This window comes from Drosophila eugracilis, unplaced genomic scaffold (genome assembly GCF_018153835.1).
Source record: "Drosophila eugracilis isolate 14026-0451.02 unplaced genomic scaffold, ASM1815383v1 contig_47, whole genome shotgun sequence".
Taxonomy (NCBI): Eukaryota; Metazoa; Arthropoda; class Insecta; order Diptera; family Drosophilidae; genus Drosophila; species Drosophila eugracilis.
The window spans coordinates 945,428-958,132 of record NW_024573338.1 but is presented as its reverse complement, the minus strand read 5'-3'; the positions used below and the strand labels follow the sequence as shown (position 1 = coordinate 958,132).

The 12,705-nt window shown below is 40.8% G+C and overlaps 6 protein-coding genes across 7 annotated transcripts; 3 read left to right on the top strand and 3 right to left on the bottom strand.

Moving 5' to 3' along the window:
* Positions 1-13: 13 nt before the first annotated feature.
* On the bottom strand, positions 14-820 carry LOC108112939. The gene is made up of 2 exons (XM_017223339.2): positions 572-820; positions 14-491 (listed from the first exon to the last, which is right to left on the bottom strand). The coding sequence occupies exons 1-2, from the start codon at positions 757-759 to the stop codon at positions 74-76; spliced, it is 606 nt and encodes a 201-aa protein (XP_017078828.1). The 5' UTR covers positions 760-820; the 3' UTR covers positions 14-73.
* Positions 821-1,402: 582 nt separating this feature from the next.
* Positions 1,403-2,813, top strand: LOC108112868. Of its 2 annotated transcripts, none has more exons than XM_017223206.2 (5): positions 1,403-1,637; positions 1,720-1,810; positions 2,013-2,087; positions 2,149-2,337; positions 2,403-2,813. In XM_017223206.2, the coding sequence occupies exons 1-5, from the start codon at positions 1,498-1,500 to the stop codon at positions 2,622-2,624; spliced, it is 717 nt and encodes a 238-aa protein (XP_017078695.1). In that variant the 5' UTR covers positions 1,403-1,497; the 3' UTR covers positions 2,625-2,813. The 2 variants fall into 2 exon arrangements, with proteins under 2 accessions (XP_017078695.1, XP_017078687.1); XM_017223198.2 differs by having other exon boundaries at positions 1,404-1,637; positions 2,388-2,813.
* Positions 2,814-2,993: 180 nt separating this feature from the next.
* LOC108112850 (ATPase H(+)-transporting accessory protein 2) lies at positions 2,994-4,882 on the top strand. Its single transcript, XM_017223172.2, has 3 exons — positions 2,994-3,117; positions 3,306-3,658; positions 3,920-4,882. Exons 1-3 carry the CDS (start codon positions 3,075-3,077, stop codon positions 4,484-4,486), a joined length of 963 nt encoding a protein of 320 aa, XP_017078661.1. The 5' UTR covers positions 2,994-3,074; the 3' UTR covers positions 4,487-4,882.
* A 36-nt stretch (positions 4,883-4,918) lies between these two features.
* LOC108112857 (protein Fer3) lies at positions 4,919-7,286 on the bottom strand. The gene is made up of 2 exons (XM_017223186.2): positions 5,434-7,286; positions 4,919-5,373 (listed from the first exon to the last, which is right to left on the bottom strand). The coding sequence occupies exons 1-2, from the start codon at positions 6,096-6,098 to the stop codon at positions 5,235-5,237; spliced, it is 804 nt and encodes a 267-aa protein (XP_017078675.1). The 5' UTR covers positions 6,099-7,286; the 3' UTR covers positions 4,919-5,234.
* Positions 7,287-7,366: 80 nt separating this feature from the next.
* Positions 7,367-9,148, bottom strand: LOC108112843 (tryptophan--tRNA ligase, cytoplasmic). The gene is made up of 4 exons (XM_017223160.2): positions 8,953-9,148; positions 8,459-8,870; positions 7,821-8,400; positions 7,367-7,761 (listed from the first exon to the last, which is right to left on the bottom strand). Exons 1-4 carry the CDS (start codon positions 9,146-9,148, stop codon positions 7,657-7,659), a joined length of 1,293 nt encoding a protein of 430 aa, XP_017078649.1. The 3' UTR covers positions 7,367-7,656.
* Positions 9,149-9,462: 314 nt separating this feature from the next.
* On the top strand, positions 9,463-12,592 carry LOC108112836 (vacuolar protein sorting-associated protein 16 homolog). Its single transcript, XM_017223147.2, has 9 exons — positions 9,463-9,582; positions 9,651-9,840; positions 9,895-10,165; positions 10,226-10,914; positions 10,989-11,116; positions 11,176-11,324; positions 11,383-11,666; positions 11,733-12,322; positions 12,390-12,592. Exons 1-9 carry the CDS (start codon positions 9,527-9,529, stop codon positions 12,532-12,534), a joined length of 2,502 nt encoding a protein of 833 aa, XP_017078636.1. The 5' UTR covers positions 9,463-9,526; the 3' UTR covers positions 12,535-12,592.
* The last annotated feature ends 113 nt before the right edge of the window (positions 12,593-12,705 follow it).

Genomic DNA, 12,705 nt, shown 5'->3' with positions numbered 1-12,705 from the left:
ATATGTACATATGTATATACAAATTTATTTATTCAAAAGAAATTTTTACTGTGTCGTACTTTTAAAACTATGACTACTCGCACTCTGCTCGCAGTTTAACGATCTCTAGCTGTGTCTTTTTCGCCTCCAACATAGTGACAGTCCGTTTTAGTTCGGAAATTTCATTCAATTTAACGAAGTATTCAGATTTGGCCACCAGGTATTCTGTCTCCGCCTTAATGAGATCTTTTTGCAGTCGATTGGTATCGGATGGCGTTGCAACTATTTGATCCAGATCTGTCAGGTAGCTCACCAAGGTGGATTCCGGATTCCGCCCACTGCCCTCATCATCATCTAGAATTTTGTCGAGTATATTGGCCGTCGAATACTCAATAGTTGATTGACCCGTTTCGGAGGCGGCTTGGTCTGGCTCCGTCACAGTGGAATCGGACGCTTCTGTCTTTACCCCCAGCTTCTCAGTAAGATCCTCACGGAATTTGGAGCATGATTTCCTACCGTCATTGGAAATACATATGTATGTAATTTTAACAGTCTGTACTTGTAAAAGAGCGGGAATGATTATTATACAAACCTGTGAATAATCAGTCTGTCAATACTGGTGTTCGTCTGGCATTTTCGACAGTGGATGCACAAAGCACGGTACTTTTTTGCCTCCCCATCCTTTGCGTCTTTAAACGCAGGAAGGAAACCCAGCTTTTTCCATGTTGCGTCCTTCATAACGCCACCAACTCGAGTTCGCTTGTTTTTTGCCAAAGACATTTTTTTTTACATTCGCCGTGTGTTAAATTACGTGAATGTACTGTCTTCTGTAGAGTCAACAGATATATCGATAAAACGAAATGCGTTGATATCGATGGTCGCTAATATTTGAATAATAATTATTTCACAACATTTTTATGGTACGCTGAAACGATAAAACATTGAAAATGTATAAGAAAAAAACATTTACCATGGGTAAAAAGTTTTTTCTATTTAATAAAAAAAACAATCTATGTAATAGATTGGATAGGATAATAATATCCTATTCAAGGGAACCCGTGGACAAATACTTTCATACTTGTAAATATATATAATATTTAAAAGAAAATACTTTTTTATAACTCAATATTAATTTATAAACAGAAGGAACTCAGAAACAATAAAATTAAAATTTGGTGTATTATCATTATAAATCGTGATTTAAATTTTTTTATTTTTAAAAAGAAAACAACAATTTGAAGCCCTAAAAGGGCTTAATGAAATATTTAATCATCTATACATGGATATAGTATAAAACTAAATAATATAGTTATCGGAGCTGTAATTATTTTATATTCTATTCCGTTTTTAAATATAATAAATAAAACCAACTGATTTGTTTCAAAATGTGCTCACTATCGATATATCGATAAGTGTCTTCCTGATGCTAGCGTGGATTTTACCTCCATCTGTAGAGAAGCCATTTTTATTTGCGACTTGTATTGTACATTCATATTTATTACTTTTTTTGCATTGAAAATGCCACGAAAAAAATCAGAGAGTTTTTATCGGAAAAATGGGTTTACTGCGAACTACTCGAATGGTAAATACTCGGCCACTTGTCATCATTGCAACAAGGTGCTGCAGAATACGGCGCTATCCCGCCTTTCGTTACATAGGTGAGTGTACAAACATAAATACATATGTACATTACACATTATCTTTACATGCGTCGAGTAATCCATACATATTTAATTGTAGGCAAACTTGTGATTCGAGGCGAAGTAGATGTCCTGTAGTATATCACAAAGTCGAGAAGAAAGATCCGGACGATATTGGCCCAAGGATAAAGGTAAATATATGTTTAACATTTGGATACAACAAATGCATGACGGTAAAAACATCCCACAATAATACGTTTCTATATAAACAATGTATTTTTGTTAAGTTTATTTGAGAGTTTTGATTTCTAATCAAATTTTTCCAAAGATCTTGTAGTAGTTATAAAGAAAAACTGTCTTAAATAATGTTACCTTATATATGTATGTACATAGATACAGAAAATTTCGGGCGCCGACGATGATGGAGGCTTGGACAATCCCAACGAAGGCAAGGAAATCATCGTTAAGGTAGGCAGTTAAGAACGCAATAGCTCTTCAAGAACTAATTAATTATGTCCCCTATAAACAGATACAACAAATTCTAGATGAGGTAAATGGGGGGGAGGCCTCTAAAGAACCGCCAATAATAAAAACGGAGTTTCGCAAATCGAGGAACTCCAAAAACAATGAGGCAGGTGCGCAAAATGTGGAATTTGAGATTTCCAATAGTGAAGAACCAAACGCCGTCTATGTTGAATATTTAGATGAAAGCAAAGAGGTAAATAATATATATTTATTTTATATTTTATCCTAACGCATTTTGAGCAGCATTACATATTGCAGCATAGTGCTGAGGACTCGGGCAATGCGGCGACAATTGTAGAGGCTAGACCGAGAAATAATTTACTTGCCCTAAAAGCTGAGAAGGTTCGAGCTGAGATCAAACAATTCCAAAGCAAGACCACGTTCCTCAAGACTGAAACGGAGAACCTAAAGCTGGAGCGGACGCTGACATTACTTCGAATACAGAAGCTTCGATTGGAAATTGAGGCATTGCGCGCTTAGAATTGATATTAGCTTAAATATTGACAAATTCGAAACTGCTGTATAGCTTTTATACATTTAAAAAGTTCTGTTTTGAATCAATCATCTCTATTTCATTTATAATTTTTGTAAAGTTTACAAAGTGTTCTAGTATCTTTATCATTTAGAAATTTGTAAAGTTTCATACATAATATACTATTTTAAAAATTATTTTACATCTACACTTGGACAAGTATATTTTCTGTGAGTAATTTAAATAAAAACAAAAATGTATTCATTATTAAATTTTCAGAAAGTAATTAGTAAATATACGATAGTTATAACTGCTTGGCAGCCCTATCTATACTCATTCGATAACAATTTAGTACAACCCTGCTCATCACATGATAGCCAGGGAGATATCGGGGAGGAGAAAAGGTTTTTCTTTGCAGTCGTTCGTCATATGATTAAAAGTCCAGCGGAAAACTGAAAATGTTGCGGATTTGCGTGATTTTTTCGCTGTTTATTGCAGCTAGTAAGTAGAACAAACTTATGAAAACAAGAAGAATGCATTTTAAGCAAGCAAAATGCGGATATTCTGTACTCATTGATTCTCGTTTGGGGGTGGTGACAGCTAAAACTCGGGACTTCTAAGTGTACTTCACATGCATGCGCAGGATCTTGGACAATGGAGATTAAAATTTTTTTTTTCTTAATTTACAGTCAACGCCGGTGGCGAATTCACGGTGCTGAATCGCCCCAAGTCAATCAGTTTCAAGGGTAACGATGCACTGGAAAGCCAATACGTGGGTGATGTGCTCTACGCTTCCCTGGGCAATGCCGTCATCGGCGACTCCAACTGGAACGGTCTGACCATCAACGATCCCTTCAACCTGGCCAAGGGCGTCATCGTGGTGCACGTTCAGGGCATCAGTCATGTGACCACCGCCGGCAACGTCAAGTCCTACGAACTGACTGGATCCAGAACGGACGGCTCCCTTAATGCCCTTGCCGCTGAATTGGAGGCTGCCAACGAGCCCGTCTGCGACATCAACTTCGAGGAGTTCGACAATGGCGTAAGTAGTCATCAAGGGGGGAAACCATACGAGAGGTTAAAACATCAAAATCAAAGAATGAAAAAATAGCAAACGCAAGCGTAGTCTATGCATTGTATAACAGAAAGCATTTGTCATCAATTAAAGTATTAATTAGCCCTTATCAATACGAAAACAGGATAAAATATATCATAATCATGTTTATTGGAAGTAATTTTGCTGATATGGTTTCCTTCCCAAAAAAATTTATATGGTGCGTATAATAACCAATACATCCAATAGGTTCAGGCATGGAAATCCTGCTTTGGTGATTTCGACACCCCAGCTGCCAAGCCCACCAAGCACCTGAATCCCTCTCTGCACTCCGCTGACAAGCAGGTGCTGCAAGAAATCGGATTTATTAACGCTGCCGCCGATCATCTGGCTGAGATGGCCAAGCCCTCGAATGTTCTCCTGTTGCGCGTGTCCGTCGATGGAGTAGCCAAGGCTCATGGTGAAAAGTCCGTGGCCGTAGATGAGGCAAATAAGCTGCTGTCCGCCGCCATTAGCCGTCTGCTGGCTGCTTCCCAGAAATCCAGCGACTCGGTTCTGTTTGTCCAGACCACGGAGAAGGATGTTGCAGCGTCGCGAGCTAAGCGTGATGCCATTGGCGCAAGCACCACCAACCCTTTCAACTTGGCCGTCTACTACAACAGCGACTACCCGGTTATCTTTAACATCATTCTCTGGTTCATGGTCGTTTTTGGACTGTCGCTGCTGGCTATCTGCTATGCCATCGCTGCCATGGATCCCGGCAGGGACTCCATCATCTACCGTATGACTTCCACTCGCATCAAGAAGGATAACTAAGCAAACAAGAAGCGAGAGAGGAGTTTGCGTTACGCTTTGTTATTTCGTCCCCTTTTTTTGAGTTTGCAATTGGCCAACTTCTACTTCAATCCTACAGCGGATATTTTGTGTGTGTGTGTGTGCGTACAGCTGTCGCAGTAGTTGGCTTTATTATCTATAAATAAGTATTAACAAACTTATCAGTTTTCGATGCAGTTGCGGCTGAGCAACAATTCCATAGTAATTTGTTACATTTTTCCTGTTTTGTTGTACTTTTTAGGTTTATATATATATATACGAATATGCACAACATACTCGCCCAAGTCAGTCAGTTCTTCAAACGATTCATCATATGTAAATTATCAAAATGTGAAGTGTTAAAAAGTAACGTTAAATATATATAGCCTAAAAAGACAAGCTTGTTGATCTAGTTTTTTTATTGGGGTTTTAAAATATATTTAAAATTGGTATTTCATTTTATTATTGCACTTATAAGAAGTTTAACATGTTAGGCTTATGAAAAATTAAAGCTATAGTTTTTCCAAAATAGTAAAATTGCACAGAAGTGTATTCCTCATAATAAAAATGTTTAACTTTTAAATTTTTTAACGAATTTAAATGCTGAATAAGTTGGTGATTTGGTCCAGCCACCGCCAGTAATTTTTCTTTGGCAAATTTCGCATAGAATTTAACTCGGTGGTTCTTTAAGTGATTACTTATAAAATTCAAAAGATCTAACTTAATTCAGAAACTGGAATATATTTTCAAGCTACGCTCCCCAATGATCTGTGCCATTGTCATAAGGCGAACTACTACCACCACTCCAGGCACAGCATCCACTGCCATTTTGAGTCGCCGAACTCTCCCGCAGCATGGCCTGTAGATGGTTGATGTAGTTAATGGCAATCCTGGAAGACAAAATATAACATTAATATATTCCTCAGAAATATCTAAAACTTTCACCTCACCTCAAGCTCTCGATTTTGGAGTACTTTTTACCATTAGGCTTTGAAATGGGCAGCTTGGAGCGTAGTAAGTCAAAAGCCCGATTCATATCCCGCATTCTGGTTCTTTCTCGATCACAAGCTGTACGTCTGTAGTCCTTCTCCATCTGCAGTGCCTTCTCCCGCCAGGCGGGATTGTGTTCCTTGGATATATCCACCTCCGTGCTGTTGGCGATACTGCCTCCACCATAACTCATATACATGGGAGGTGGCACTAGTTCACTGTGTTTACTGCCATCCAGACCCACTGGAGATCCGGTGGCAACCTGACCACTATGCCACATCGACACTGGCTGTGGAATTACACTGTATGTGGGTGGCAGTAGACCTAAAGTGGTTGGTTCCTTCTCGTAGCCGCCCAACAAGGTTGGTGAATAGGTGTGCGGATGACTTGGCGCATAGGCCAGCAAACCTCCATCGGGTGTTAGGGTATAGTTTAGACTAACTGCCGGACAGTTGGCAGGTTGAGGAGCACCCAGTTCGAGTAGGACGGGCTGTTCGGCAGAATCCGCCTCACCCTCGGATCCAGCGCTTAAATAGGGTCCACCTGTAGAGGCTGGCACGGGTACGAGAACCGGCGGGGGATCCCCGGGAGCGCTGGCCGCGGAGCTCAGCAGTTGATCCGTCATCGCCTAAGCCGCTTTTCGAATGACCGATCGAGAGTTCTGGCTGGACTGTTGCAGGTTTACCTGGACTCGGTAGGTATATTTTCTTGTTTTCTCCTTCTTCTTACTTTTAGTGCATTAGGGACTCTGCCAATTTGTGATGAATGGCTCACCATCGATCCGATTCGAGACGTGACTACTCATCCGGGGTTGATGAGAGCCACATCTCTCACCTAGTTCAAGGGGACAGCACCTCTTTGTACGTGTGTCAACAAGTGATCTATGATGTATAGGAAGGGGGACACAACTTGTCGTCGAGTATCCTTTTGTCACAGGTATCGGTATCGGGGGTCTACAAACAAAGCGGCTTAATTTCTTCGCTATTGTGCGATCGATCCGACTCCGACGGCTGGTGATCGAGGCGCGTGTGGCAGCCTGGAGTTGCGTCCGACTAATGTCGTCTTCCCGCTCTCTCTGGGATCAGCGATCGACAATCGTCGCCACAACTTCAGTTTGAGTTTTTCTTTTTGATCGCTATATACAAACACCCACACTTCAGCCCAGGGCACATAAGAGTGTATTTTCGACGCATGTAAACACAAGTGTTTTGACTTAATTAAAAAAGAAATACATATCCATATTCACCAGTTATGAATATACGTCTATATGGAGGTAATAAGAAAATATAGCCTAGGTAACCCAGCTTAAGGCTTCGCACAATTCTAATTTCAAACTAATTCGTTTTTCTAACTAGCCTTTGCATGAAGTGTGAGCTCTCCTTTGAAAGTTTAAAAGTAGAAAAATAAAATAATTTTAAATTAATAATTTATGTTGATTAAGTCTATTTAATATAGAACTAGACATATGTTGAATGTAAGAGTTACATATATAATTGAGAATATTCTAAACAAAAAGTGAAAAATCTCAAAGTAGACTTTCTAATCGGATTTTTCTGTTATTTTTTAAAAACCTAGAACTCCCCAAACTGAAAACCCTTTATATATAATAAGAATAGAGTGCATCTACTGTGAGCCCAGCCTGCGAAATCCAATTCATGTGCAAGATCTCGGGTTACCTGTAAACACACACAACTCAAAATAGGAAATTACTTACATTTTTGCGAAGCCGAGAGTTATTTTGTTAGCTGGTTTACCAGAGCGGGTCTCTTGCCGGGAATCGGAAATGAATATGCCATATAATTCTCAGTAGAGAAACCTAGAGAGTAGCTAGGTTTTAGGTTGCCTGGGAAATTTACAGACCTTGTTTTATAACTCGCACAAAATGTGGGTCACTCTGGTGGCAATTGCAAATCGAAGCCGTTTATTGTTTTCTGCTTTATAAAAATAAACACGGTGTGTAAAAAATAAAATAAATAGCGAGTACAACGATGCATTAAGTGGGCGCCACTTGGACTCAGAGCCCAGGCAAAGATCATTCCATTATAGCTATTTACATAGGAGTGCCATAGTCGGTTCGGTGCTAAACTAATCTCGCTTAGTTCGATTTAAGCTAATTTCGTATAAACATCTAATAGTATGAATCGATGTCAAGCAAATGCAGGTACTTATGCTCTATTGGACTTCTAACTGCCGAATTTCAGGGGTCGCAGTTCAAAATACTTGTCTAGCACTTCGTCCGTGATAAGTTTTCGGGCTGCCTGATGCTGTTCCACAATAGGTGTGAGGGTCTAAAAAGGAAATACATTAATAATATCGTTGTTTAGATGACATTATCCTTTTATTTTACCTCAACAGCAAGTTTCTTGATCTCGCCCGTAAGCATCTCACCCTTGCTATAAGCCACTCGCACCTCCTCCAACTTGGCATCATCCTCCAAGAAGAATTTAAGAAGCTGATAGGAAACATCCACCTCTGGTACTCCACCCAGCTTACGATGCTCCTCTACAGTTACACGTCCACCGGAGAAGGCGTATTTGTTGATCTTGTTCTTAATCTGCTTGGGCGTATCGGTGAGATAAACAGCCGAGTTTTGATCACTAGCAGACATCTTGGTTTTGGCACCCTGCAGCGCCGGGAAGAAAGTCGAATGGATAAGCGCACACTTCGGGAATCCCAAACGTGGGGCCACATCGCGGGTCATGCGGAAGTATGGATCCTGATCGATGGCGCATGGGATAAGGCAGTGCACCTTCTTGTTGCCGAAGAGGAAGGGAAAGGTGCTGGAGATGGCTGGAGCTGCTTGGGCGGCCGGGAAGCCTATTTTGCCAATGATGTCTGAGTCACCAAATCCAAAGATGCCCTTTACCTGATTGAAGGTGACACATTTTTGGATGCGAATGATGTTCTGGTACATGGCAGGACATTTTCTTTAAAGCAAAATGAATACGTTAAAGCAAGTACTTGATATAATTGTGATCTACACACCCTACAAACTCCAGGTTGTTGAAAATGAATGTCTTATTGACATCGAATCCCATGGCCACAATATCCTTTGCATTCTCACGCGCCAGCTTAATGGCATCTTCCACTTTCAGGTCCTTCCACAAAGTCTTCTCGTCATCAGTCAGTTGGATGACCAGTGGAACATCAAAGGTCTCCTGCAGCCACTTAGTCATAATGAAGGGCACCAAATGGCCAACATGGAGGGATCCAGAGCTAGGTCCTCGACCCGTGTACAAATAGAAGGGTTTACCCTGTTCTCGCAAAGTGAGAATTGTATGGAGATCCCGATGAGAAAAGAACATGCCTCGTTTGATGAAGTGATGTGCGGGCTTTCCCGTGATTTTCTCAAAGCGTGCGATGAGTTCCTCATCGATTTTGCTGGAGCCAAAACGTTCTGCAACGTGTCAAAATTAGGAGATTACATTTTATGTGATTAAGTGACACTTTTGTTAATTTCTGAAAGCTATCTATCTTACTTATCAGCTTGTCGTAATCGACGCCCGCGTCATTACTGCTGGCCACATTCCACGGATCCACGACATCTTCGGCGGGTGGAGTTGCTCCCTCCTGAGCCTGGGCATCTGTACCCGTTTCCACGTGTTCCGCGTCCGGTTTTCCGTTTAGCGTTAGTGCCTCTACGCCTTCCACGACCGTTTCTTTAGTATCCGCCATTTCGTCAGTCTGATTTCTAAGATTTAACAGATAATTTAATACTGGCCAATGAAATTGGGCCCTTCACATGTGAAACGAGGCGCTTGCTAATGGTCCATCGATAGTCCTATCGATTAATATTTATCTCGTGGCCGTTGTTTTAATCTCAAATGGTTGTTTGATTTATTTTAATTAACTATTTAAAGAATACAAATTTAATGTAATTGGCTTAAATTCTTGCTGTTAAAAATACCGATAACACAACTATCGATAGGTTGTGAAATTGGGAAAGTTGAAGAGCTGCTAAAACAGCTGTTTAGTTGCAAATTGTGTGTTAGAAATGCAAGCAGATTAGTTATTGTTTTTCATTGAAAATAAGTGATTTCAAATCCAGATACCATGCCTATTATGTACAATACGGGGGAGTGGTTCAAGGTGCGACCAGACTACTACCGGTGGGTAATCCTAAAATTTCAAGATCCATGTAAACAACTAAGGATACGCCCATTAATCCCATTTGCAGAAAAGTGGAATTGGCTACGCCCGATTGGCCATTGGATCTGGACTTGGAGTACATGTGGGTGGTGGTGGCCCCATATGGAGGGCCATTGGCGGCCACACGCGATCCCACCAAACTGGTGCCGGTTAAGGGAACCGCTAGACCAATGATCCGAATCTTCGACACAACCGGAAGGGAAACGGGTCACATATTGGTAAGTAGTTGGAAAATTTGAGATATATTTTCTAATGAACTTTGTTCCCTTTAGTGGAACCATGGCAAACTGATTTCAATGGGCTGGTCGGACACGGAGGAACTTATCTGTATTCAGGAGAATGCCACCGTCTTTGTCTACGATATGTTCGGCCGGGAAAAAGAGACTTATAGCATTGGCGACGAAGCTAGTGTAACCAAGATAGTGGAGGCCAAGGTGTTTCAGTCCTCCGCTGGCACAGGAGTGGCTGTCATGACCACATCTGGTCGGATATTCCTGAAACAGAACAGCAGCAAGGCTGAACGAAAACTGCCGGATATTCCCAGTAAAACAAATTCCCTAAAATTGAAGTCGTAGCTGAATCTAATACCTCTCTCCTCCACAGATTCCAACATCAACTGTTCCTGCTGGGAAATTGTAACAGAGGGACGAAATAGCTACTGTCTTCTGGGTAGGGAGCGAGAAGTTATCAAGCTGTTTCCAGGAGAAACTGTGGGCACCATTACCTCTAATCTTTTCGAGAGGCCTCACGACCGGATCATTAAGATCTCTGTATCGTACAACCACCAGCATTTGGCTCTATACACCAACACAGGTCTTCTTTGGTTGGGCAGCGTGGATATGCGACAAAAGTATTGCGAATTCGACACTGGACGTAAGGATATGCCCCTTCAAATGGAATGGATCATGAATGCAGATAATAACGAAGCAGATGCAGTAGTCATCTCATATCCATCATACCTTTTAATAGTAAATCGCAATGCTGATCGCAGCGATTTTCCATATGATCCGATCATGTTTCTTGTGGCAGAAATGGATGGTGTACGCATCATTACGCAGAGTTCTCATGAGATTATCCAACGCTTGCCCAAGTGTGTAGAGAATATCTTTGCAGTGAATAGCCAAGAACCAGCTAGTTATCTTTTCGAAGCGCAGAAAAAATTTGAGGAGAAATCGTACAAGTCAGACGAGTACCTCAGCATGTGTCGGAAAAATATCGGACAGGCTGTGACCGAATGCATTGAGGCGGCTTCCTATGAATTTTGTCCAGAGACCCAAAAGAGTTTACTTAGGGTAAGTTACGAATTTTTTTTTTATATTAATACAATCTTCAAAACTTACCTTTGCTAACGTGTTCCTTCTTTTAGACGGCTTACTTTGGCAAAGGCTTTATACGTGGCCACAACCCCGATGAATATATGCGTATTTTACGAATATTGAGGGTTCTTAACACTTTGCGACATGAGAAAATTGCCATACCGATCACCTTTAAACAGTAGGTTTATTTATATTTAAGTCCTTTAATTTATTGGTTTAATCGAAATGTCATTCAAGGTTCTCACATCTAAATACTGAAGTCATACTCAGTCGTTTAGTGTTTCGTAAGCATTATGCCATAGCCATACAAGTAGCAAAGCACTTGAACCTGCCCGAATCTTGGATCTTAGAACACTGGGCATACCACAAAGTCATGAATGATCCCAGTGAGTGTTATTTTCTCTTTATCTTTAAACTAAAGTTTTAACAAATTTGTTCTTTTAGATGATGTTGAAGTGGCTCGTAAAATAACAGAAAAGTTTAAGAATCCCTCAGTGGAGGGCATTTCTTTTTGCAATATTGCTGCAAAGGCCCATCAAGCTGGACGAGATGATCTGGCTATCAAATTGCTCGAGCTGGAGCCGCGTGCTTCTCTTCATGTACCACTGCTGCTCAAGATGCGCAAGTTTGATCGGGCGGTAGGCAGCGCAACGCAGTCCGGAGATACAGAGTTGATCACCCAGGTGCTCTTGGAGATGAAGATGCACATGATGCTGTCTAATTTACATGTAAGATAATTCGGAATGCCTAAAGTTAGTGTATTTGCAAGTTGATTTTATATTTTACTTTTCCAGATGACCATCAGAGATCATCCGCTTGCGCTCAACATGTACAAAAAGATTATGCGGGAATCAAACCGAGCTGGTCTATATGGGATTTATAATACAGAGGACGACCAAAAGGCAATTGCCGAGTATCACTTCGAGAATGCCATCGAAACTGAAGGTCTGGAGTCAAATCTGTCAATGATTGGCAATGCCTATGCCCAGGGACGTTACACTTTAGAAGCGGAGCTGTGCACGGATACCAGTAAATTACTTAAGCTTCAGAAGACGCTTAGCACAAAATACGATGTTAGTCTAAATGGATTATCCATACATGACACTATTCTGGAATTGCTGCAGCTCGGGGAACTAAAAGAGGCAGAGCGGATTAAAAACGATTTCAAAGTGCCCGAGCGGCGATTTTGGTGGCTTCGAATCCTTACTCTTTCCAGTCAACACAAGTGGGATGAGTTGGAGAAGTTTTCCAAGACTAAAAAGAGCCCCATTGGCTACGATCCATTTGTGGAGGTCTGTTTGAAACAGGAAAATGCAAGTGAGGCGAGAAAATACATACCAAAATGTCGGGACAATCGAAGGGCTGTCTGGTATTTGCGGGCAAAGTGAGTATCCTTTTAATAATGATTATTAGTTTTCTCTCTTAATATAGTCTTGTTATCTTTTAAACAGACTATTTAACGAAGCCATTGACTCCGCCTTTGAGCAACGCGATGTCCACAGTCTCTATGAACTGCAAAAGACCCAGGCCATTGTTAACGATGCCAACCTGCTCAGCAAAGTATGTAACTGCATAGCCACACTGGAGGGAAAGTAGTCGTAACATTCCTATATATAAGCTTTAAAAGTGCACATAATAAAAGGGTATTTATTTATGTCTTTTCAACAAACTTTGAGTTTCTTCTAAGCAAAAAGTAAAGTCTTAAAACAATTTAATCGTTATGAATTAAAAAATATGTCAATTTAAGCTTTTAAGAATTCTGTCATT